The following is a 26,515-nucleotide window of genomic DNA, read 5'->3' as shown; positions in this document are numbered from 1 at the left end:
TATGCCTACCACTGTATCATACACACGATAATACATATATGTGTATGATACAGCTAGTTACATCATACTAGTTAGACTCAAGCTATATCCTCTTATGTATGTATACCTGTAAATAACTCTAATTGGTCATTAAACAATAATTACGTCTACAGGTAGTCAACAATATAACACTCGTTAATTGCAAAATTAACTGCTATATAGGGTAGTTTAAACCCCCTTACAGGTGTACTGTATGTTGTAGAAATGTCCTGTAGTGGTTGTCAGGTAAATGGTAACATGTAGTACGTTACAAAATACTATTGGTTATATTACAACTTAAATACATATAATAACATAAATAATAGAGTTACTTAATATAACACCAGATGAGATAATGAATAACAAGTGTATATTACTACACTATACACTAAGACATCGACCAATCACACTGTAGGTAGTTGTGTAGGTGTATGTGTAAGGGGGAGGTAGGGGGTGATTGTGTGTGGGGGGGTAGGGGGTTATTGTGTGGGGGGGAGGGGGAGTATGTGTGTTGATCCGTGTAGGTAATGGCTATACAATATGGATTCAATTCTCTGTAATATATTGATCAACGACTTGTAAGCGACTATAGACCCTTGTAGCTCTTAGCTCTTGGTAAATAAATAATATGTTTAAGAAAAAATAATTGATTTGTGTTTGTAATTTTTTTTCTTTCATTTTTTGAATTATTTTTGTCTTTGTTTTGATTCTTCTATTTGTTGTCCTTTGTTCTTGTTTTCGTTCCCTCTCTCTTTTTTGGTGTTTTCTTGTGGTTTGTATTTCTGTTTTTTGTTTATATATTCTTTTTTTCGGGGTATTTTCTGTTTCTTCAGTAGTATATAATAATCTTTCTTTATCTGTGTTATCTTTATATAGAAGCTGTGTATAACCTTATAAACGATATAATAATAAAGACTATTACTTTATCCAGATTCTTTTTGTTGTATTAATGTGTAATCTTCTTTAACTATTCTCTATGTCATCTTTCCGTTGATAATCTGGTGTAAAATTAAACCAAATGTATAGACAAATCTTTCTTTTATTATTCATAATAAGTTTAATACAAGGTTATGTACATATTTCTTGACTACAGATTTCCAAGTAATGTTTCTTACGTGGATTATTAAATTTGTTGTCAACGTGATCCTTTGTACTTTGACACACAAACAAAGTTCACATGTGTAAAATGTTCTTTCTGTTCCTATCAAGACGATTTTCGTTAATGTATGAATGAAATCATTATAGCACTAATATAAGTCCTCATAACTCTCTTTTTTTTAATATACCCGTGAGGGGCTACATGATAGTAGTAGTAATTGTAGTTACAACAGTAATAGCGGTATGTAGTCGTGAGGTTGAGGTCAGGATCACCATACCAGCTACGTTACTATAGAGCCTCGTACAGACATTCAGAACATTAATATAACAAACACAGACAGGGTGCGGCGTTGAGCAGGGGCGCCCGCCTGTGTCACCCACCATCATCACAACACTCAGAGTGGCGGGCGGGTGGCCATCCTCACCACCACCACCCGACCAACCCACACTGTTGAGCCATCACATCCTCACCCACCAAAACCCACTGTTGTAGCAGACGGTGGGCAGCCACTGGGGAGGGACAGACAACTCCTCACCTATCCCCCTCCTCTGCTGGACACCGGGAAGAACCCACACAACGGCTCTTGTTGGATCTGGGAGACTCTCCTTGATGAAGCAGGAGGAACCTTGAGGCTTCTCTACTGCAGGAAGGGGAGACTCCACAAGGGTTCGTGTGGGACATGGAGGTTCCCCTCGTTGCAGCAGGAGGAGCTCAGGGGTTGCTCTACTGCAGGAAGGGGCGACTCACAGGCGCCCTTAACGAAGTAGGCGGCGTCGACGGGTCAATAAGAGCGACGGTGGGAGACGTGGAGGGGAGAGCAGAGTTGTGGAGTGAGGGGCGCCAGACAACGGTGGGAAGTGTGGCGGGTCCTCCGTGCAGCAGGGGAGGTGGAGGAGGGGAGCTCACACCTCGCAGCTGGCCAGCGGTCCGCGCCCCACCGACCGCTGCACACAGCCACGCACCCCCGGGATAACCCCAGCTGGTGTTGGGTCTCCCGGGAACGATCACAGGTGGTGGTGGTGGTGAGTCTCTCAGGTGGATCAGCTTCTCCGGGTCCCAGAAGGCGCTCCCGTCGCAGCGGAATCCGGTTTGTTGAAGGTTGAGGACGTTGTTGCCTTGGGTTGCCGTGGGGTTGCAGTGGGTCGCCAGGGAGCCGCCACCACCGGCCACCCGCCACTGCTGCGGATCGGTGAGGGGCGCCGCGGCGGTGGCAGCAGCGGCGGCGACAAGGATGGCAGCGGCAGCGATGGCAAGGCGCGGGCGACGGCGGCACGGAGGCATTTACTGTACACCACTACAGTACATCACGACCGCACGCACCTGCACCTGGCCCACTCCGACGTATTAGCAGCAGCGGGAAACAGTCAACACAAACTAAATATACTCAGGGGGTTAATCTAAGTATGAATGATACATATATTACAATGAAATTATTATAAATTCAGCTCTTGAGACATATCACAAGTGCGGCGCGCCAGCTAGCGGACGCCGTCACGGATTCTCCAGTATTTACACGGGTGACTATGTACACGGTGGCGAGCGGCGGCCAGAGCCACGGGCGGCCACACAACACTCACCAGATGGTCGCTCCTCGCCCTCACCACTCACAGAAATAGTTCCCAAGAGATAATTTCTACTTGCCACATAGAAATAGCTGGTCCGATGTGTGTGTGTGTAGCGGCAGGGCGGTGTAGTGAGGGAGGTGTAGCGGGTGTGTGAGTGGCGGTCGGCTCGTCAGCACGGACGGACCCACAACATTCCTGCCCCGCCAGCACCGCCACCCAATTTTTTAATTTCGTGATAAGAATGAGTGTGGCGTGTGGGTGGGCGGTGCGGAGGCCGCCCACAGGCCGCCCACGGGGCCAGGTGTCGGGCGGCGGCCGCCCAGCAGCCCGCCCGCAGCAGCTGCCACCCGCCACTCACCACCACTGGAATGTTCCAAACACGCACACAAAAAACTCGAGGTAACCGCTACATAATGTTCACACGTAATATGAAGCTCAGTCTTTACACTACTACTTATCGTCTCACTGAGGAATATGTGTGACAAGAGCGCTCTGAGGAGAGTCAGTCAGTCACACCAGCTTATGGAATGTCTGGCGAAGTATGGAATGATGGATCTACTAAAGGTTCATCTTTTATACACACTTCCTCAGCTCAGCTCGAGGTCAGTCTACATAAAATAGGTTTATCACTGAAGGAGTTTTCACATATATGGACACACCAGGTTTCTCTCTGGTAAATATTAATCTGGCTTCGTGTTGACAATCTGGCCGCTCGGGGGCCGCCCCTCTTCCCGAGGAAGGGCCAGGCTGGCCGGCCCGGGGACTAGAGGTGCATGGGACTCTCCTACTGCCGGCAGGAGCGACGACAGACGTTTTATGAACGTCAGCGCCACGGCCCCTCTAAACTCAGCCTCTGCAGGTGTTGTTGGAGGCTTGAGTTATAGTGAGGGGCGGCAGGTAGAGTCCTGGGGGAACGTTCGCGGTTCCCACTGGGTGCTGGTCAGTACGCTGGCTCCTGCCACAGGTTTAGCGACCATCAGTGGGAAACCGCGTGCGAAGGCGCCACGCTATGAGGTGGCATCTGTGGTGAGAGTAGGGGTCCTGGCGGGGAGTGTTGGGGCGGGAGGTGTGTAGGGGACCCATGCATCGTCTGGTGGGTGTAGCCTGTGTACTTTAGTTCCCGGGGAAGTTCTACTGACCTGGGCTGTCCGTAGTCTGGCGTGGGCGTGATCTGTTGACCCGGACCTGGTGGGGTACCGTTGACACCCTGACCGTCGGGGCCCTGGCCGATTATTGGAGGTGTCATCCGCTTCTCTTTCTGTCGTCTGTTACAGAACCACACTCGCACTACTTCTTTCTCCAGCTGCAGGCTGTCTGCCAACTGTGTGATCTCCTGTGCTGACGGTTTTGGCTGCTTGTGAAAATGTTGTTCCAGGGCCCCTTTCACGGACACCTCTATGGAGGTCCGCTTTTTGCGCTTCCTCCCCTGGGCGGCGATCTTGTCGATGGAGGTGGGGCTGCCCGTGGTAGAGTCTGCCTCCTCCAGCCACTTCATCAGGAGAGGCTTCAGCTTGCACATGTTCTTGAATGACAACTGTAGAGCCTCGAACCTGCAGATGGTGGTCTGGGAGAAGACGTTGCCGTAGAGGGTGCCGAGGGCGAGTCCCACGTCCGCCTGTGTGAACCCCAGCTTAATGCGCCTCTGTTTGAACGATTTAGCGAACTGCTCGAGGTCGTCGCTGGTTGGGGTCTCCTCCTCGACCTCGTGGTGGATGTGATGGTCTGGCGTGCCGGGGGACTCACAGGGCATGTCTCTCAGGTGCCCAGGGTGCATCTGGTGGGGCATCATGCCGTTGATGTAGTGGTGACCCAACGGAGAGCCGCCGTTGCCCGCCGCCAAGCTGTAAGGCGAGGAGACGGGCGGCTGCCAGCCATGGGTCATATGATGGACTGGACGGTGGTGGATGGCCACTTCTGACGGTTGAGGCTTGATATCCTGGTGAAGACCCGGGTGTGAGTGCATGGCCCAGTGACTTGGGTCTGACGGAGGAAGACCCACCCATGGGTTGTGGGCCATGGGCGCCTGGTGCTGGGGCATATACTTCATTTCGTGGGCCTCACGCCCATACCCTGGATTGTTCACTATGTTCATGGTGAGACAGTCTGGCACACTGACTGGATCAGAACACACTGCACTTGATGCGATGTAAGTTGTTGTAGCCATTACACAGCAAGTCTGATCAGACTTGCAAACAGTCTGACCGCGACTCTGCCTACAAACTCACAACTGAAGTACACTTGCGCGCTACGATCTACCAACAGTGGCTGGCTCCGCCCTCAAGCGCTAGCCATCGCTGATTGGTTGGTAGTGGACCTGAAACCTAGCAGTGCGTGACGTCATGCTACCCCGTCACCTCATTGGTGCGCTAGCGGACAGGAACCGTAGACGGATACTGTTGGTGTTTTCTGTCCCGACTTAGTTCTGTCCATTCCTTCGAATGATTTTCTCTCTTGGCTGTTTGGACGCTTCTGTACCGTGCTCTAGGACGTGCGAGGATATATAGAAACGACAAAATCGATTGTCTTTTCCGAAAATTCTCCGAGGAAAGAAGCAGATGTTCCGCTCGAGTGAGTGTGGGCGGGGCCAACATGGCTGGAGAGTGATGTACGGCGCGATGGGCGGGGAGAAGGTTGACTCCTCCCCCTAGTGTCCGCTGCTTGTTTACTCGCAGGTTGGCGGCAGCCCGGCCTGGCGCGTGCCGTCCTGCCGCCGCTCTCCGCCTACTCCCGGCAGGTGGGTTCCCGCATGACCACGGCCACCATCACTCACACGCAACAACCAATTATTCAAATAACTTGATAATCTCCCAGAAAGGATTATGATAACTCGGAGTAAATAATTTTTAATCGGTCAGTCACATCTTAGGCTAATATTTTCCTTTTTTTTTCTTTTTTTAGATGGAGAGAAAATTATTGAAAGAAAAAACGGCAGGATTTCTTTAGGGTTGGTTAGGAAGGGTTGTTGTACCGGATCCTTGTCGCAATTACCGCCACGGTTTTTTTCTGCCCCTCTCGTATCCTTGAACTAAATCTATTTCCATTACGTATTGTTGTATTTCTTAAAAACTACATTACGACAACCTTATCGCCATTTTCCCCCCAAATTACAATCCACTTCCGGTCATTACATCCGCGATAGTTTGTGGGCGATTTTTTTTTTCGAAACACTTATTTTTCGACCGTTTCCGTGTTAAGAGAAATGAAGCTTCGAGACTCTGGTTCGAAGTGGCTTTATGATACGCGATTCATGAACTTCTTAAATTCGTCTCTCTTTTGTGAATTGTTTTTATTTTTATATTTACTCGTTTTTGATAATGGAGGGAGAGAAGAGAGAAAGGATTAAGAGATAAAGAAGAGAGAGACAGAGAGAGACTGGCGAAGTTGCAGTGAGTGATGATTGGTCTATATATTGTTTACTTCGATTGTGATTGGTCTATATATTGTTACTTCGATTGTGATTGGTCTATATATTGTTTACTTCGATTGTGATTGGTCTATTTTTTTTTTTACTTTTCGCAAGTGTCTTAAGAGTGTGTTAAGTGTGTCGTTATTTTGGGGGTGTTGAGAGACTTGGCTTCATGTTGTGTCTGTGTACTTTCGGTACTTCCCGGTGGTAAGTAGTAGCAGTGGTATAGTACCTCGTATTGATGTGATTCAACCTCCCCCACTCTTGACACTGTCCAGTTATCGGGTGAGTGAATTAATGTGTGATTAATCTTATTGACGGCACTGTCCGGGACGGGGGTTGGCAGTACATGTGTATGTGTGTGTGTGTGTGTGTGTGTGTGTCACTGGCGGTACTTACACTAATCTTTTATTACGGAGGGAGGAAAGAAGAAAGGGGGACACTTTCCGACGGTCGATGGTGAGTATGCGACAGAAGCGATGATTTAATCTCTTGTCATTCTAAGGATCGGAAAGTACTTATTACGAGTATCGGCAGTATTTATGAGACAGTAACTGTGTTTGTACTCTGTCGAGGTACTTACTTACCTACGTTACTTTCCGATGGTTAATGTGTGTGTACTACCTAAAAAAAATTACTCGGTGGGGTCCTTACCTATGTGGCACTTTCCAGGTATAGTCAGTATCTGTAAGGAAGTGCCACATCAACTTGACACCTTCATAGTGCCTTCTGAACTCGTCCTGTTGTGTTCGGGGGTTATAAACGTGTTGTAGACTAAGTGAACGCACCGGGCATCGTAGACTCGCTTATGAGACCGTTGTAAAAGGGACGGCGGCCTATAGTGAGGAGGGATGTTGTGAACGCGTCAGCTTAACGATGTAATAAACGCAACGTCGAAAATATACTGTTGTCGTGGAGATATTGTGAACGCGTTTGGTAAATTGTATTGTGATCGCGGGGGTATGAAGAAATTGGTGAACGCGGTGTCGTGAACGCGTATGAAACAAGTCTAGGTAAGACTGTGAACGCGTCGATTTATTTTAGCTATGGGGTCGTGAACGCGTATTATAGTGAAGACATTTTTAACCACGCATAACTTAGTTAGGATTATTCTTAATTATGAACGCGTCATTTAAATCATGTTGTGAACGCATCAGTTTTAGAAAATTGTGAACGCGATGTTGTTACGAGATCATTGCGTCGTCGTGGAAAATAAATATGAACGCACCGCGGTAGAATAATAGTGTTAGCCGGTTGCCGCAGAACTGCCATCAACTCGTCACCTTTAAAACGCTGTGAACGCGTCCCTTACCCCCACCACCACCACCACCACGTCGAAGGGCTATAAACGCATCGCCTTTAAGGGATTGTGAACGCCTAGCCTCAGAATTGTTCTACACGCTGGATTAATAAAATATTGTTGAACGCGTTACATGTTATAGAGATTCGGTGAACGCGTCAGGTTAAGTGACTGTGAACGCATCGAACCTTCAAAAAAGACTAAACGCGTTTTCTTTGTAACAAAACAAATGAACGCCTCACTACCAAGAAGACTACAATTGCGTAGTAACCTTACGAACGCATCAATCACCTTTAAAAATATTGTGAACGCACCGCCGCCGTCCGAAGATTGAAAACGCATATCCGTTCAGAATATTTTAAACTCATAGCTGTGAGGGATATACTGTAGCCCCATAATGAGAGAAAAAGAACGCCCTATCTCTACCACGGAAAAAATGAAAATAAAATAAACGCGTATGCCATAGAACTTTACGAAAGATTAAACATGAAAAAAAATAAATACTACAATTGCGCCATAGTAAAAAAAAAATATTCTTAATTTTCGTAAACATTTATCCAATTCATTATTTTTTTTTATTATCTGAACAAAATCCCACTTGTAATAAACGCATTTTCACGATAACTAAAAATAACATAAGAATTAAACGCAAATAAACGCAAAGAGAACTACTCCCAATCTATATCAACACGCAAACTACCCCCCCCCTAATTAACAAACGCAACATGTGGACGAACTAGCTATTTCTAGGACAGAGTTGAGATTGATCAATACCTTAAACAAAATAATTGATCATTCTTATTTATTTTAGTCCAACTGTAAAAAAAAAAGAGTTGATTTTAATGAACAATAAATAAATAAATCGGTGATATTTGATAACCATTTTGATTTGATAATTAGATTTACATTGGGATTACTTACCTGTATGTTGTATGTATGTACCTGTAATTTGTAACTGTATGTATACCTGTGACCTGTACCTGTATGTATACGTGATTGATCGGTTATTGTTATTACTACACCAATTGAACGCCATTGTTATTTCATTCCACAAAATAATGTAGATATGCTAATGTTATTGATTTTAATGTGGTATATGTTATTGTACTAAGATAAATAACGAGGATCATGTTATTGCAACCGATGTATTGTGTTAGTGGGATTATAGTTGGTTCCACAAAGTATGGGGTATTATTGTGTTATTGCGAGTTGGTTATCACGTTATTGCGGGCGGATTATCATGTTATTATGAGTGGAATATTACGTTAATGCGGTGATTGTAACTTAATTCCAAACCCACTGCGATCCTTGCCATAAATTCCTCAATATCTCAGCATCGATGAATTACCAAGTTATTGCAATAATTCAGCGAAGGGCTTGCCACGTCATTGCAATATATTTGACTCTAAAATCAAGTTATTGTTAAAGAAACTGTGGTAAAGTCCTGTCCGCTTCCCCTCCTTGAAGGTAATTGCGTTATTACGTCAAATTACCAGAGTCATTGCTGTCATTTATGTCTCGTCATTGTTAGGAATTATCAAGTCATTGCAACTATTACCTCGTCAGCCTCGTACGTTATTAAGGTAATTTATACTCTGTTATTATCACCTCATTATAGTAATTCACTTTTCACTCGTATTTAAAACTGACACGTTATTGCATCATACTCCTCGCCTCTCACTCACGTTATTGATATTCATGCTCCGTGATTGAAATGGTGTTGAATATAGCTCTAGGCTCAATAACATCATTTGTTATTGCAACTTACTCATATATTGTTATTGCGGTGTATCACTACTCGCTTCCTACTAACGTTATTGCAGTTATTTATCCCTCATTATTGCGATGGCTTATAACCAATTGTCAAATAACATTAGTGAATAAATCGTTCGTTACTACAACCAATTCAATCACAGGTTATTGCTGTAGATTATTATCACGCGTAACCGACAAAATTATTGCAGTATATCATCGCTCATTACAAGTTTACCGCTAGTTATTACAATTTACCCATCATTGGTTATTGCGACATATCCATCAATCGTTATTGCAATCCCTAAATGGTTATTGCAACTAATCCATTTCTAGTTATTACAGCTAATCCATCACTAGTTAATCCACCACTGTGCAACTATTCCCTTGGTAGGTTATTGCAGCTAATCCCTTGGTGGGTTATTGCAGCTAATCCACCATTGGTTATTGCGGGGAGCTCATCACAGTCACCCCCAGAGATCACAAGTCAAGGCGATGATCAGCGCTTGATGAGTTTAGCTGTGGAGGAGGGGAGTCTCTCTCTCTCTCTCTCTCTCTCTCTCTCTCTCTCTCTCTCTCTCTCTCTCTCTCTCTCTTATTATTGGTAATTTTCCCTCTCCTTCTCCTTCTCCTTCTCCTCCTTACCCCACATTCTCCTCTCTTCTACCCTCTTATCTCCTTCTCACCTCTCCCCTCTCATCTGTCAATCTTTCTCTCCCTACTTCTTCTCTTCTTCCACTCACTCCCCACCTCTCCTCTGTCATTCTCCCCTCTTCCTCCCTCTCACCTCTCATTCTCCCCTCTTCCTCCCTCTCATTCTCCCCTCTACCCTACTATTACTCCTCCTCCTCCCTCTCCCCTCTTACTCTCCCCTCACGCTCATTATGCAGGCCCGGTGGACGAAGGGTGACAGCTGCACGTACCTGAGATATCCCCCTCCTCTTCTTCCCTCCTCCTCCCCTCTTCCCTCTCCTCCCCATCTCGTCTTCCTTCTCCTCCCTCTTCCTCCTCCTCCACCCTTCATCTTCTTCCTCCTCCCCTTTTTCCTCACCCTCTTCCTCCTCCTCCTCCTCCTCCTCCTCCTCCCCTTTCCATCTTCCTCCTCCTTCAACTCCTTCTGCAGTAGTTGGTCACCCCTACAGCCCTTTTAACTCCACCTTGTTTGTTTACGTCGATCAGCTGATGGTTAATATATTGTTGATTAGTTTAGTTTGGTTTTGTGTCACCAGGGGAGCTCTGTTCTTCCTCTTCTACTACTACTACTACTACTACTACTACTTCGCCTTCTGCACCGCCTCCTTCAATAGTAAATAACAAGTCATCACCCCACGACTTCCTTCTGCCAAACTTTACGACTTGAGCGTCTAACATTAATCTACCTCCATCAATCTATCATAAGACGCACTCGAAAAATACAACATCCCCTTCCGCAAAAAAAAAAATATTATCAGTCAAGTCAGAAAAAAAAATGAAAAGCAAATAGAAAAAAAAAATCATAAAAAAAAATGGTCATCTTCTGCGACTCCGTCAGTAGTGTTGAGTATATCCCGATACACCATAACCAAGGGAGCCCCGCGTCTTAACCTTTCACCGCTGTAGTTTATCGCACACCTGTAGACACCTCCACGAGCCTTAAGACCTCTTCCTCCTCCTCCTCCTCCTCCTCCTCCTCCTTCTGCTGCCACTGCTACTCTTCCTCCTTCTGATACTCCTCTTCCTCCTTCTTTATCCTCTTTATCTTCCTTTTTTTCTTCCTCCTCATTTTCCGCCACCTGCTACTGCTTCAGGAGAAAATAATGACTCGGGACATAACGACAGGTAATCCTCGTTCAGACAGTTTGGTGTTGTGTCGTTGGGAGAGTTGTTTAGCCTTCAGGATTTATACTGTGTGTACGTCATTGCTACTACTACTACTACTACTATTAATATTGCTACTATTACAACGACCACCACTACTACTACTACTATTTTTATTTCTACAAATACTACTATTACTTCTACTACTACTACTACAGATATTACTACTACTCTAATAATAATACAACTACTACAACTATTACTCCTGCTTGTTACTACCACAATACTACATCCACACTACAGGTACAGTACCAATCACCACTATTACCACTACCTCCAGTACAACACAAACTCAACCATCACAAGTCGTTCTTACCCTCTCCTCCCCTCCTCACTCCTCACCACGACTTCCTCTCGCCACGACACCCTCGCATGTAATAAATATATAAATATCCTCACTGCTCGCCCGTCATGACCCCTAACACCAGTTCTCAGCGTTGAATCCGGATTTATCTTGTTGACGTTCGCTGAAAAAAACAACAACCCCGAAGAAATCCTCTTTTTTTGGGGCGAATTTATCCGAACGACTTCCTAGCGGATTTATTACGTAATTTATTGTATTATTTTTGTTATTTTAGGAAATTTCGTAAACACAAAACAAATGGTTATTGATGGTTGTTGTATATTCAAATAACTGGTGTAATATATGTTATTTGTATCCTTTCGTGTGTATGAATGCTCGTGACTATATAAAATACATTGATCGTATAAGCAGGTGTTCGTGTATAAGTTATTACACTATAGACAATACACCTGTAATTTTTACCTGTACGTATATTAATTTTTACCTGTTACTGTGTGCTGTTAGCCTGCATTACGTGGATTATATAGTAAAGTACCTCATTATTATATGACATAATTTTCAATCAATTTTCGTAGATAAAGTCATTAAGTTAATAATTAATTTACAGTCGTCTTTTATCTTGAAAAAAATCGTACTTAATTAATTTGAGTTAAATTTATTATTATTACATTACCTTTATTTTCTTATTTATTTGTTTATTTTTTTGTTTTACATTTTAATTTTTTTATCGTCAAATTTATTTGTGGTGTTAGTGAAGGAGTTTGTTTGTGTTTGTTTGTTTGTTTGAGTGTTTGTTGATGTTGTGTGTGAAGGAAGTATTAAGGTGGGTTTGTTAATTGTCTACAGGTGCGACGCAGATGGTAGCGTCCGGTACATATTCACACCAGGTGGAAGAGTGGTAACACCTGTACACCTGCCATAGTTTAAACACAGACATCAGGAACAAACATACATGATCTGAACGCTATAGACCCCATCACCATAACATCACCATCATCACCACATACCACCATCACCACCACACACCACTATCTCGTACCACCATCATTACCACCCACCCACACACACACACACACACACACACCAAACATCATCACTAAAATAATCACCACCATCACCACACACACACATACCACCACCATCACCACACACACATACCACCACCATCACCACACACACATACCACCACCATCACCACACACCATCACCACACACACATACCACCATCACCACATCACCACACACACATACCACTACCATCACCACACCACACACACACATACCACCACCATCACCACACACCATCACCACACACACACATACCACCACCACCACCACCACACATCACCACACGGGAGAAACAACAACATATTCAAGCATTAACAAGAAGCAAGTCCTCACAATGTTAAACAAATCCTGTAATGTCACGCAGCTTATTAAGTATAATACTGTGTTCAGGGTATTAATTAGACTCGAGTGAGGGATTCCAACTGACGGAGGAGCTTAGCGAAGAAGGCCCAGTGGTGGAAGGTCATATACTATCGACGGGCGGTGGTGTGTGGTGGCGGTGTGTTGGGGTGGTGTTGTGTACCGTGAGCTCATTGGGGGGGGGGAGGGGGGTCTTCATTTCCGTCTTCTGAACCCATAATCGAACCCCTTGAGAGACTGTACCGGGAGGAGGAGGAGGAGGAGGTTCAAGTGTTTATGTTCCGCCTCACGTCTCTCAGAACCCCTTGAGTGACGTACTCTCTCTCTCTCGGTCTTGCTTGAGGTTCGAAAGACTCGCTGGTTCGAAACACTTCAACTCGTTTTCAATAATTGATTCGAAGCTTCACAGTGTCGACTACGGCATCTCTAGAAGGGGTATATTAGTTGTTATGACTATCACCACTACTACCACCACTATCATCACTACTACCACCACTATCATCACTACTACCACCACTATTATCACCACTACTACCACTACTACTACCACCTCCAACAATAACAATCACCCCTAACGATATTACCACCACCATCACTACTACCATCACCACAACAACAGGTACTACGACTACTACCACCTTAACCAGCATTAACCAACATCCTCTACCACTATCACACCACCACCAAACACAAAAATAACAACAATCTACCATAATCACCACCAACAACCACCAACATTTCTATTACCATTAGTAGCAACCAACATTTTATATCACTACCACCATCACAATTATACCATTACTACCACAAACAAAAACACACTACCACACAAACCACCATAAGAACCAACACCCTACACCACCACTACTACCACCACCCCTACCATCACCTCTGATCGATAGGAGTTAAAATTCCCTCCACACCAAACTCCTCAGGTCGCATACAAACCAGGAGGCAGAAGGTAACCCAGACTGCAAGGCCTCTCCATCCTTCTCTCCCTCCTACCTACCTTGGAAAGAAACGCTAAGAAACAAAGAGGAAGAGAGGGGGGGAGAGAAAGGGAGGAGTAAGGGAAAGAGGGAGAGATAAGGAAGGGAGGAAGGAGAGACAGTAAGGGAAGCAGGGAGAGAAGGGAGAGTAGGGAGTATTATAAGGTGTGTGGGATAGTATCGTGGTAGTGTGGTGTAGAGTGCGTTTTGCTTGCCTGAGTGATTTTAAGTGCGTTGGTGCGTTGTGGGAGAGAGAGAGAGAGAGAGAGAGAGAGAGAGGGGGTAAGGAGTGCGTGTGAGGTAGCGTTGTGGGAGTGTAGTTATATAGTTTGAAGTGCGTTTTGCTTGGTGATCAGAAGTGCGTTGGTGTATTGTGGTGCCTTTAAGAAGAAAAATAATGGATCTTGATGTAGGTTTTAAAAAGTGAGTGTGTGTGTGTGTGTGTGTGTGTGTTGTAGAGGGAAGCGGCGGTCTTGACGCACGGGCCCGCTGTAAACGAGTGTGTTGGTGCGTTATGGCGCTTGAGAAAAATAAAAGAATATGCTTTTTTGTGTGTAGGGAAGTGCGTTCGGGGTGCGGTGTGAGTGCGGGTTCTTATGTGCGTACTACTGATTTTTTTTTTAGACCAGTGAATTCATGCGATGTGATACTTCATAAAATATAATAATTATGTTAATATTATGTTTATAGTGTGCGTTAAGGGAGTGCGTTGCTATGTGTTATATCGAGAGTGGTCCATACGTGTGCTACCGAGTGTTATAGGTGAGTGCGTTAGTGCGTTATGATGCGACACAAATATGCGTCAGCTTGTGGATCTAAGCGCTATGGACTCAGAAAAAAAGTCTGTGGTGGAGAGCTTATGAGTGCGTTATGGAGTGCGCCGAGGACAACGCACATTTACTGACCTCTTTGGACGAGTGCGTTAGTGCGCCGAAGAAGTGGGAAACCAAGTGACGGTGATATAAGGAACGAATGCGTTGGAGTGCGTTACGGTTGCTGTGAGTATTAGTGTCCGCGTGACGTGTTATCGGAAAAGAGTGTGTTGGTGCGGTGTGATTTCATATTTTGGAGAAAAACATATATACAGATAGTAGACCAACCAAGAGTGCGTTGTATGGTAAGACAAAGTGTGTGTGTGTGTGTTGTGCTACTGAACATCATAGATAAGTGTGTTGCTGCGTCGCGTTACAAGTTACCTTGGACAAGTGCGTGACTGTGTTGTTACCGTATAGTCTAAACGAATGCGTTGCCATAAAAAGAGTGCGTTGGGCACCATAGACAAAAGTGTTAGTGCTGTTTAACTATCGGACACTATAGCCGAGTGCGTCAGTGAGTTGTGTTAATAGACACCACAGCTGAGTGTGTTGAAACGTTGTGCTATCCTGAGCCCCTGAAAAATGTAGTGCGTTGTCCTCCCATTTGCTAAAAATAGGTGCGTTGTGATACCGGATACCTTGGACCAAGTGCGTTAGTGCGTCGTACTACCGATCCCTACACCCGAGTGCGTTAGTGCACCATGCTCAAAATCATCAAAACCAAGTGCGTTGTGTTACCGGATACCATAGAGGTGTGCGTTAGTGCGTTGTGATGTGTCATGCCATACCTCACACCAAAACTGGAAGAAAAAAATATTATATCTGAGTGTGTTTTTTCTGGTTCGGGGTGCGTTAGGGTGAACCTTCAGCCTAACCTAACGCACCCGGATCTTCTTCAGGGCAACAACTTCCTCCAGTCATGGTGAATCGTTCTTCTTTTCTCATACACATATTTTTTTATTTATTTAGGAACAGTATAGTTTTTTTATTGATTTCTGCCCCATGTATATTATTGTTAATGTTGTTATTGTTATTATTATTATTATTATTGATGTTATTACTATTGTTATTGTTATTATTGTTAGTTATTACGATTGCTATTATTATGGTTATTATCATTTTCATTGTCGTATAATTATTATTATTATTATTATCATTCTGGTGATTTTTTTATTTCCGCGACCATAACTCCACTGTTCCCGCCAGGTGACTTGTATATTTCACCTTAATTGCGTCTACCTGGGGAGAGTTGAGGGCCAAGGGGTTGTAAGCATTGAAGAGATTGCCTAATTTTGTTTCCCTCGTGTGTGTGTGTGTGTGTGTGTCTGTGTGTGTGTGTGTGTGTGTGTGTCTTAAGATCAGAGACGTGAAACAATTTTACAAATTAAAAAAAAATTTGGAAAATATTGAAACTAATTGAATATAAATTACGAAAAAAAAACACACATTAAGAAAAACAAACTTAAACCAAACATATAAATCCCAGGAAAAATATTAAAAACCAATATATTTTTAAGTCAATATTTTACCCATATACAAGAAAACGGGGAATTATCGTAAACTAAAACAGAGATAAATTTTACGCCATTCAGAAATAAACTAAACAAAAACAATAGATAATTTGGCCATTTTTTTTAAGGCTATATTAGGTTACGAAACTATAGTAGTTTTGAAAATTAAAAAGGAAAAAAGAAAAAGACCAATTTCATGTTGTTCTGTAATACGTAACGATGCTATAAAACATAAATAGTTACATAAAATAATACGCTATATTATGTACGATTCTGTATTAAACTAAATTCATAAAGTTACATTAAAAAAAAAAGAGAATTTGAACTTATTTTATTTCGCTTCTATTACGATTAATTTTCCGTCCAGTTATATAATAAAAATTAGTTATATTATTCCATCTATAATTATAAGACTACAGATATAATATATAAGTTCAGCCATATAAAATAACATGGCTATAATTTAATCCAGCCATATTAATATAAGAAAATTTTATCGTCCGACATATTAGCTATTTTATTCCCGAAAAAAATTATAGAGCTATATATTATGTCATCTATAATTATAAGAATATTTTGTAATAGAAATTATTAATAAAAATTGGCTATGATTTTAACTCATAATTATAAATAGGACCATTATTTTGACCCACTCATAAAATAGGAGACCAATTTAACCCCACTCAATAAATAGGAGAACAATTTAACCCACTCATACACAAAAAAATAGGGACTAGGCTATTTTTTTTCCTTCCGTTCGTAAAAAACTAAAATAATAATAAATAAAAAAATAAATAAAATTGCCATCGGAGCTCTGGTGACGATAATAAGAAAATAAACTTTTTTTATAATAAGAAATCTACTTTTTTATTTATAGTTTTTTTAAGTTTATGTATGAGTAGAAAATATACTATTGTAGTTAATTAAAATATATAAAAAAGATAATATATTAAATTTATGGTGAAAAAGATATTAATTTTTTCACCTCTATAATAAAAAGATACTATTTATTCTTATCTATAATAATAAAGATACTTTTTTTTTTACTTCACAGATAGGAAAAAATATTCTATACTTATTTACACGAAAATAATCATATTATGTTTGTTTATTTATCGTATTATTAATAAAGTTATGATTTAAACAAATTTAGTCCAAAATAACATCACCAATTTTAATCCATATATATAATAAGAGACGTCAATTATTTTTCTTGCTTATTTATAAAAGAAAAATTCAATACCTTTTTAAAATATAAACACACCGACATATACACACACGCATACATATACACTATGATAAAACATACAGTACACATACTCAGATACTACGCACACATAAAACATACTGCACACACTACGCACACACTTTCGGATGTACACACTATGCACACACACACACAAACACTTCAGTTCATTCATAAGAGAAAAACTATATTTTACCATCTAACCTTCAACACCTTGGGAACGTTCGTGTGTAAATAACAACATCACATCTCCTATGTTGTTCGTGTGTAAATAACAACATCACATCTCCTATGTTGTTCACGATAATGTACTTCGTGTGAATGGTTGAATTAAAAAATCAATGAGTGTGTTTTTTTTACGTGGTGTGTGTGTGTGTGTGTGTGTGTGTGTGTGTGTGTGTGTGTGTGTGTGTGTGTGTGTGTGTCCATTCAATCATTTCCTACTCTTTTTTTTAAACATGAATGAATGACATCATTTGTAAGTCAATCTGAATACAACAAGAACTTAAGTTCAGAGTCATCGTGTGGAGGAGGAGGAGGAGGAGGAGGAGGAGGAGGTGTTGCTAGGTTACAAGAAGATGGCTGAAGGATATTTTAGTGAGATCTATCCAATGATTATCTCTCTCTCTCTCTCTCTCTCTCTTCTTAGCTCTAACAAACCAACATAACCTAACCAAACCAAACCAAACCTAACCTAACCTAACCTAACCTAACCTAACCTAACCTAACCTAACCCAACCTAACTACCCACATAGACGATATAAACACAGGTATTAACTGACTCTATATACGGGGTGTACAAAGAGCCCTATCGTGTATATGGGTGATGATAGTTGGCTAATTATGGTAATGTCAATACCAGCGTAAAAGAGAGAGAGAGGGAGGGGGTGTAGTGTGAAAAATACATCAACACGGTTAGCTGTCACTCATAGCTTTAGCTGCTGAAAACCTTTAATATTATCGCTGTTATAAATATAGCTTTTGGGACGGAGTTGGTAATAGTGTTAAATTTTAGCTGCCATTTATAGCTTTTTCGTCTATGGTGTATCAAGGTGGTCCCCCCCCATGAACACACACACACACACACACACACACAGGGGGGGGGAGACTCTTTAAAAAAAAACTTACTTAGTCTTAGTTTTCCTATACACCATCTAAATAAAAATAAACCAGAAAAATTCCAAGAAATACCCATAAAATCCCCAGAAAAAACTCAAGAATTGCCATCAAAATCCCCAGAAAAAATCCCCAGAAAAAATCACTAGAAAAAATCCCCCCCAGAAAAAAATCCCCAGAAAAAAATCCCGACCCACAGAGCATAGAACACCGAATAAATATATAATAATACAAGAGTCATAAATAAAACCCGTAAATACAAACACTGGGATGATCACTTGTTTGTGTATAAAAAAAAGGGTCATTAAGATTACATTACGATTCATATATTCCTCTAAGTAACAATATATATCTCTCTATGAATTAATATATGTGTGTGTGTGTGTGTTTTTTTTGTTTGTTTTTTTGTGTTTTTCTTCCTTGAGTTGAGTTTGGTTTAGTATAGATACTCTAGAGATTATAGAGAGAAACATCTTATAACGGTATTCTGGATTGTAATCTAGTCTAACCTAAACCTAACCAAATCTAAACCAAACCTAACCTAACCTAACCTAACCAAACCTAACCTAACCTAAACCAAACCAAACCTAACCTAACCTAAACCAAACCAAACCTAGATCTAACCTAACCTAACCTAACCTAAACCAAACCTAACCTATACCCCTCGCCCCCAGTAACGTAAAAAGAATATTCAGGTGAAATAATAAACCACAGTGGTGTCTAATCTTCAGGTGAGGCATCAAAGCAGTTATACCTCCGAGCATCCAACCCACCAGCAAGGGGAAGGAGGGGGAGGGAAGGGGGAGGAGGAAGAGGGAGAGAGAGAGGGAGAGGAGGAGGAAGGGGGAGAGGAGGGAAGGGGAGGAGGAGGGAGGGGGAGGGGAGGAGGGGAAGGGGGGAGAGGAGGGGAACAAATTTTATGAATGAATCTCTACAGCTTACAACTTTGTTTACTATGTGTAGTTGAAGATATCACCACCAGAGAGCCTTCAAGTGTAAGCCATCAATAATGTGTGGTTTGTGGATGGACGTAAACATGAATTTATGCATGAATGATTTGCTGTTTCTTTTAAATGAATGAATGAATGAATGAGTGAGTGAGGAAGACGTTTAATACTCAATAGGTTATGGAGATATAAACAAGTGTTTTTTGTGTGTGTGTGTGTGTGTGTGTGTGTGTGTGTGTGTGTGTGTGTGTTTATCATAAAGTATGTGACGTCGTAATAATTTGGGAGACGAAATATTTTATTATTTTTTTATTTTTTATTTGGTCATCTAAATATCAAAAGAGGAGAGTCATGTTTGGGTAATTTATTTAATGAGAATAAATGATAATAGTAGTAATAGAAACAGATCTCTTGTCTACGCGTCTGATTGCGGTCAACAATCTCACCCACGGGTCTGGCTGCGGTCAAACATAATTTCACCCACGGACCTGGCTGCGGTCAACATAACCTCACCCACAGGTCTGGCTGCGGTCAACATAACCTCACCCACGGGTCTGGCTGCGGTCAACACAGATCCCATCCACGGGTCTAGCTGCGGTCAACACACTCTAGCTGCGGTGTGGTGCGGTAGTGTCCGGCAGGGTAACCTCTCACGTTACCTCTGGCTCATTGTGTGTTAATCCCTGGCTGATAACTAAGGCTCTCTACACACCTGGAGGCGGCTAATAATTACTCTACTGTGGCCATATTTCAAAAGATGGTGTTACACTGTTTTATATTATTGTGTACCGGTTATAGTCGTGTGTGTGTGTGTGTGTGTGTGTGTGTGTGTGTGTGTGTGTGTTTCTCCGTCTGTTAGTAAGTCAGTCTGTCAATATTGAGCTACAGACGCAACTAGAAATAGACAAATAAATGAAATACACATATATAAAACAAACCAAAAAACACACCAAAAAACAGGAATAATCAATCACTGGTTTAACTTCCCTCGGGTGTAAAACAAATACACCCCAAAAAAAAACTCACATACAAAAAGTAACTAAACACAACAAGTGATAATGGTGGTATTTCACGCCATGTTTTGTACGTGTTTTTTTTTTAATATATAAACGAGTGTTTTTTTCTTATAACACCTTCATAAAATAATAACTAAAATATTCACATAATAAAAACAAACCACTCCGTATCACATCCAAACATCTGGTTTTAAACACGCCACCGGATATGATCATAAGCGGTGTTTTTTTTTATATGTTTTTTTTTACCAGACATTAAAACACACGATGACTGCAGGGATGACTGAGAATACTACCAGGAAGACGAGTTTATCACATACCATCCGTGTTTGATCGTGTGTTTTTTTTACTTTAAGACGTACGAGAATATAATGAAAGGATTGGGTGGTAGAGAATAGCACTTCTGGATAACATTTACATAACCTGGAGCGTCCGGGTTACGTTATAGTACACGTGGTTGAATATTGTTTAGCATTATGCAGCGGGTCCTTGAGGTGATGCAGGAGGAGGAGGAGGAGGAGGATTGAGTCGTGTGTGTGTGTGGGTGTGTGTGTGTGTGTGGGTGTGTGTGTGGGTGTGTGTGGGTGTGTGTGTGTGTGTGTGTGTGTGTGTGTGTGTGTGTGTGTGTGGGTGTGTGTGGGTGTGGGTGTGTGTGTGCGGGTGTGTGTGGGTGTGTGTGGGAGGGGGTGAAGGGAGTTGTTATTGTTAGTGGTTCAGAATATGGAATTGGGTGCTATATGAAGTGATGGGGGTTGTTATTATCATTGTTATTATTATTGTTATTAGTGTTGTTATTATTACTATATGAACATCTAGTTTTAACCTGGAATAATTTCTGAAGGTAAACAGGTGAAAATTAGCTTAAATTAAATAGATTAAACTGTGTTATAAAAAGGTAAACGAAGCAAGACGATCACAAGAGGGTGTTTTAATTACAATAAACTCAAACTAAAGAACAATAATACTTTTTCATTATTTTTTGGTATACAGTTTATTAATATATACGTTTTAATGTCAGTGATCAGCCGGCGACTTTATGGAATTGTTTGATTTCAGAGTACAGCTGTGTACGTCACCATTTTGAGAGAAATTGGCGTTGGCAGGTGTAATCAGCGGACATAAATAGGGAGTCGTACTCGTAATGTCATCATGAATGTATATAGTTACTTCAATCAATAATGGGGAGACGATTCGAGCACTGAGGTCGCCCAGAAGACTGTAAAGGCCACCTAGTGTTATTAAGCGCAGCGCAGAGAGCATCAAGGCCCGTTCACATGTACCGAAGCCGGAACGGACATATTCTGACGCAAATTATCCGAACGAGTGAGTCAAGTTAACACCATGCATCTCTCACTATATTCGAATCGCATCTAATTTTATCCTATATAGAGAAGACAGTTTTCCTCTCCCTATAGAAAGACATCGAGTCGTGTAAGAGATATTAACTAAGCTGAGAAAAATCGTACTACCCACCGCTGCGTCGCATATCGTCTGTCTCCGGATAATTTGCGTCAGGATATGTCTGATTCCGGCCTAAGTGTCAGCGGGCCCTAAAGTGTCAGGTATTTAAACGCCGGCACCACCAACCCAACACCCCACAACGTTATGAATCTATATGTGTAATGTGTAAACTGGACGATTTTAACAAGGAGTGTATCAGGAAAGGCAAGTCTATCATTCTACGAGAGAGGGAAAGCTGCCGACCTTAAATGAACTCCTCGAGAAAGTAAAGGAAAATCCTGTCAAGTTTGAAGGTGGAAGGACAACACTGTGGAAAGTTGTTCGGGAACTTGGGTCTAGATATAAGAAAGTGTCAAGTGATTAGGCACTTTTAATTGAGAGGGGTGACAGTGGTGGAGAGGAACAAGTATCTCAGGTTAATTAAAAGGAGCAGAAAAAGTAGCCCGAGCAACAGGAGTTTTAACCTGTGTGAACCACTAACAAAAAAACAAGTCCGCTAACTTTGTAAATTATGGTCTGTAAAAAAACTGTAATGATTTATACCTTAATCATCTGTAACTAAATCCTAAATGTACTATTATTACAATGTATATTAAACATATCACCCAAAGGAATTAAGAGATGGTGGAAGGACAACGGAGGAGAAAGATAGTGGAGCTCTGTGCCCGAGTGTTGCATCAACTAGCGGTGAGCGGCGGACCAATCGACTCCTACGCCCACCCCCCCTACCACATTACCCTAGTTGTGTCCGCCAATCAAGAACTTCCTTTAATTCGTCCCAGATGTCTACCTAAAGAGAACAGAGTATAACTATGTCCAAATTCTAGATCCCAAGTTCAAGAAAAATTCTGAAATATCGCCCGGACTAACAATAAATAAAATAAACGAACCAACCAACTACTGATTACCTTTCCTCATCTTTCGTAAACTCATATTCTCAGGGCACAAGCTTCGCGCGGCACCTTAAAACGGAACTAGGAAGGGACGGTAGTGTACAATCACCCACACAAAAAAAAAATATCCTGTCGCCTCTCTTCCTGAACCACGAACCACTTTTCTAACTCGTGAATCTGAAACATTTACGAGCAGAATAATGTATCAATCTACTGCTTCGGGTTCATGAATCTAAATCTCGAGGGTTCGTGGTTGGTTCAGGAGGAGAGAGGTGAGAGGAAATTTTGTGGGCGACTGTTCAATTATTGTCATCGGTATTTATAAATCTTCGGGGTTACACTGGGACGATCTTGAGGTGCAAAATAGATTATAATATTTAGCGGAACTCATGTAGGAAATTTTTATCCAGTCACCTGTTACGATCCTAAATTTACCTTACTGTTTTAAACTGCTGAACGACCGCTAACAAGGGAACAAACTGACTCATAATCGAGGGAGATAATTGAGTAAAATACATAAAAATAGTAATATGTAAACCATTGTCTCAGTCAGCTTCGTATCCTGCGGCGAACTGACTCCCTCAAAAAAATATATTGTTAAGGCGTTTTACTTTAGCTGAAACGAGCCACTGGGTATTACCGTTCCTGTTCAAATTAGACATACAGTAGTTATGACGTACTTACCTTGTTAAATCACTTAAGGACAAGAAGCTTCATGTGATAATGCTGAACCTAACAACCCAATTACCTAACTAATCAATCGGGAACAAATTAAACTGGACGTATTTCTTACCTCGTCGAAGCGTTGTGGTGGAGAGTCACGCTGGAATAAAAAAGAAAAAATTCCTGAGTAAGAATAATTTAAACAAGTTCTTTCTTCACATATTTTAAGATTGTTATAACCGCGTCTGTTAGCTTCATCACTTATGAATCACCCAGACGTGTTAACATGCGCGCCTGATTGACATGTAACATACTTATCGACGGCCTTTATATTCTTACCTTCACTTCAAGATATTGCTTAGTAACTTGTAACACGGGATGGAACTTGTAAGACTGTGTGGCTGGACCTTCACGGCTCTACGTCCTTCTTCCTTATAACTTCCTTGGCAGTCACGGGGGGACGTATAGTTAAAGATCACATAATTTAACTCCTAACAATAACAAAAGAGCACCAAGTCCGATATAATTATGTACATTACTTTTCATAATACTGCGTATCTTTCTTAATAATACTAAATATTTAAAATCAATCATTTGTGTTTTGTTATGATTTTTTATATATCATACTTCAGAGACCTGCACAGACTTAGTGTGATTGTTTTAGAATTTATGTCGAAAAACTCAATTGGTTCATGCGTTTATATTGACGTCATAGAAACTCTTCGAAAGACTGTTTTGTGTTGTTTATCAACGACTATATAGGAAAGAGAGGAAAGTGACTGCCCTAGGCACGGCATAAAATATGATGTTGAGCAGCAGCGCCATCTATTGAGGGTTCATCAAAGTGAACAGATGCCAGATACTTGCAGATGCGTATTATTGCTATATATTTCACATGTACTGTAACCCTGTACCACAATATTCATTTGAGGTACACATTTGTCAATTTGTTCATCAGTTGTGTTCCATACCATAGGAAAATTAGTTTTACCAGTTTCACCTTTATATAATTATTTAAATACTGTACTTGTTAGATTACTTTTCGATGTTACCTTATAATTATTTCATATTAGAGATTACATTATTCATATATATATCTACAGTATATCATTTTCTTTCTTATTCATATTCAAGTATAAGTTTGAAAATGCACATGATGAAATATCTCTTTATATTGACAGTTACATATGACGCCAGCCACACAGTCTGGTAAACACTGGATTGAATTTTGCGCGTCAATAGTCAGACGACAAACCTGGACAGAGCCACCTAGCGACGTCGAGGGGGTAGCTTCCCTATCTTCCGTATATATTCGTTGGTTGTTTATGGACTTTGGGTAACAGTTATTATTATTATTATTATTATTATTATTATTATTATTACCGTATTATTATTATTATTATTATTATTATTATTATTATTATTATTATTATTATTATTATTATTATCTACATCATCACCTATATTTACCTTTCTTCAAGAGGATTCAGTCGTCTATCACAAAAAGATATAGAACTTGATCATTTGTCGCAGATACGATAAGAGATCCAATACCCTATAATTATGACACACACACACTTTAATTTAACCTTATACTTCTGATGGGAGGAGAAAAGAGGATCCAATCGCCTATAACAATTGAGCATATAAGCATATAGAATTCAATCCCTTTCGTCCATCAACACCAAACAATAAACACTGTAATATCAAATGAATAACGACTATCAATAACATAAGACGATTCACTCCCTTACACTACGCCAGGGAGAAGAATCCGATCCCCTTACTTCAGGTTGCTTTATGGGTTCTCACTCCTTCCCTTTCACGCTGAGAGGAGGATCCAATCTTTCATCTCGAGTGAAATAAAGAATTTTTGGTCGATCGCTCCCGTTTGGGTAAAGGAATTCACTCCTTTATAGATAGATCTTGTAAGAGAATCCGATCCGCTGTTTCAAGTAGGATATATAAGATTGAGTACTGTTTTTATATAGGATTGAGTACTGTTTTCATATAGGATTGAGTACTGTTTTCATATAGGACTGAGTACTGTTTTCATATAGGATTGAGTACTGTCTTTACAAGGGATAGAGGATTGAGTACTATATATTGAGGATTGTGGTGGAATGATTGGAATAACTATTGGAGATTGTGGTAGTAGACTGGTAGTAGTAGCTGTAAGTGACTTGTGGTGGTAGACTCCAATTCCTAGCTACCACAATCGGCAATTCTATTTATACAACTATCTACCACAATTACCCAACGATACCACAAAAACAATCTTAACCTTTGACCTCTCTAACCACAACTACCAACATTCCTACCATGACTTCCCTATTAGCATTACCAACCAAGATATTATTACAGACTACAAATATTTTAACTATGAACCACAACAACCACAACAACAACTATTCAGAGAGACCAACCACTATTAGATAACTTGTTACAGGGGGGGGAGGGGAGTGGTTATTACAGTCATTTTGTAACAGGTACAGAATAATGATAATACAGTTACAGTTTGAATAGATTTAGGTACATTTATAAGTACAGGTACAAATAACAATTACATAAAACCCCAAACAAAGACAAACAAACACAAACAAACACGAAATACACACAATTATACCCTAAACAAATACAAAACACACACACACACACACACACACACAAAATACAAACATTACACACATACATACAAACAAATAGACCCAAACAAACATACACACGCAAACAAACACAACCCAAACACAAACATGTACACACAAACAAACACACCCTAACACATACACACAAAACACGCAAACAAACACAACCCAAACACAAAGACACAAACAAACACATACATACCCAAACACATACACGCAAACACACCCAAACACAAACACACAAACACATACATACAAACAAACACAAACACACAAAATAAAACTCAAATTTGACATGATATAGATCTTTTTAGCCTCATTTGCATATAAAAGAGAGCTGATGATATAACCTTAAAGAATGCTATGGTCTTTCTCTCTCACCACCCCCTCATACCCCCTCCCTCATACCCCCTCCCTCATACTCCCTCACACCCCCCTCACCCCCCACCCCTCCCTCACACCTCCCTTACTCTCTCCCTTCAAG

The 26,515-nt window shown here is 41.2% G+C and overlaps 1 protein-coding gene across 1 annotated transcript; it reads right to left on the bottom strand.

Moving 5' to 3' along the window:
* Positions 1-1,039: 1,039 nt before the first annotated feature.
* Positions 1,040-4,901, bottom strand: LOC121858171 (silk gland factor 3-like). Its single transcript, XM_042354385.1, has one exon. It carries the CDS (start codon positions 4,844-4,846, stop codon positions 3,659-3,661), a length of 1,188 nt encoding a protein of 395 aa, XP_042210319.1. The 5' UTR covers positions 4,847-4,901; the 3' UTR covers positions 1,040-3,658.
* Between the last annotated feature and the right edge of the window lie 21,614 nt (positions 4,902-26,515).

This window comes from Homarus americanus, unplaced genomic scaffold (genome assembly GCF_018991925.1).
Source record: "Homarus americanus isolate GMGI-L3 unplaced genomic scaffold, GMGI_Hamer_2.0 scaffold46807, whole genome shotgun sequence".
Lineage (NCBI taxonomy): Eukaryota > Metazoa > Arthropoda > Malacostraca > Decapoda > Nephropidae > Homarus > Homarus americanus.
This window is presented reverse-complemented; position numbering and strand designations above follow the sequence as displayed.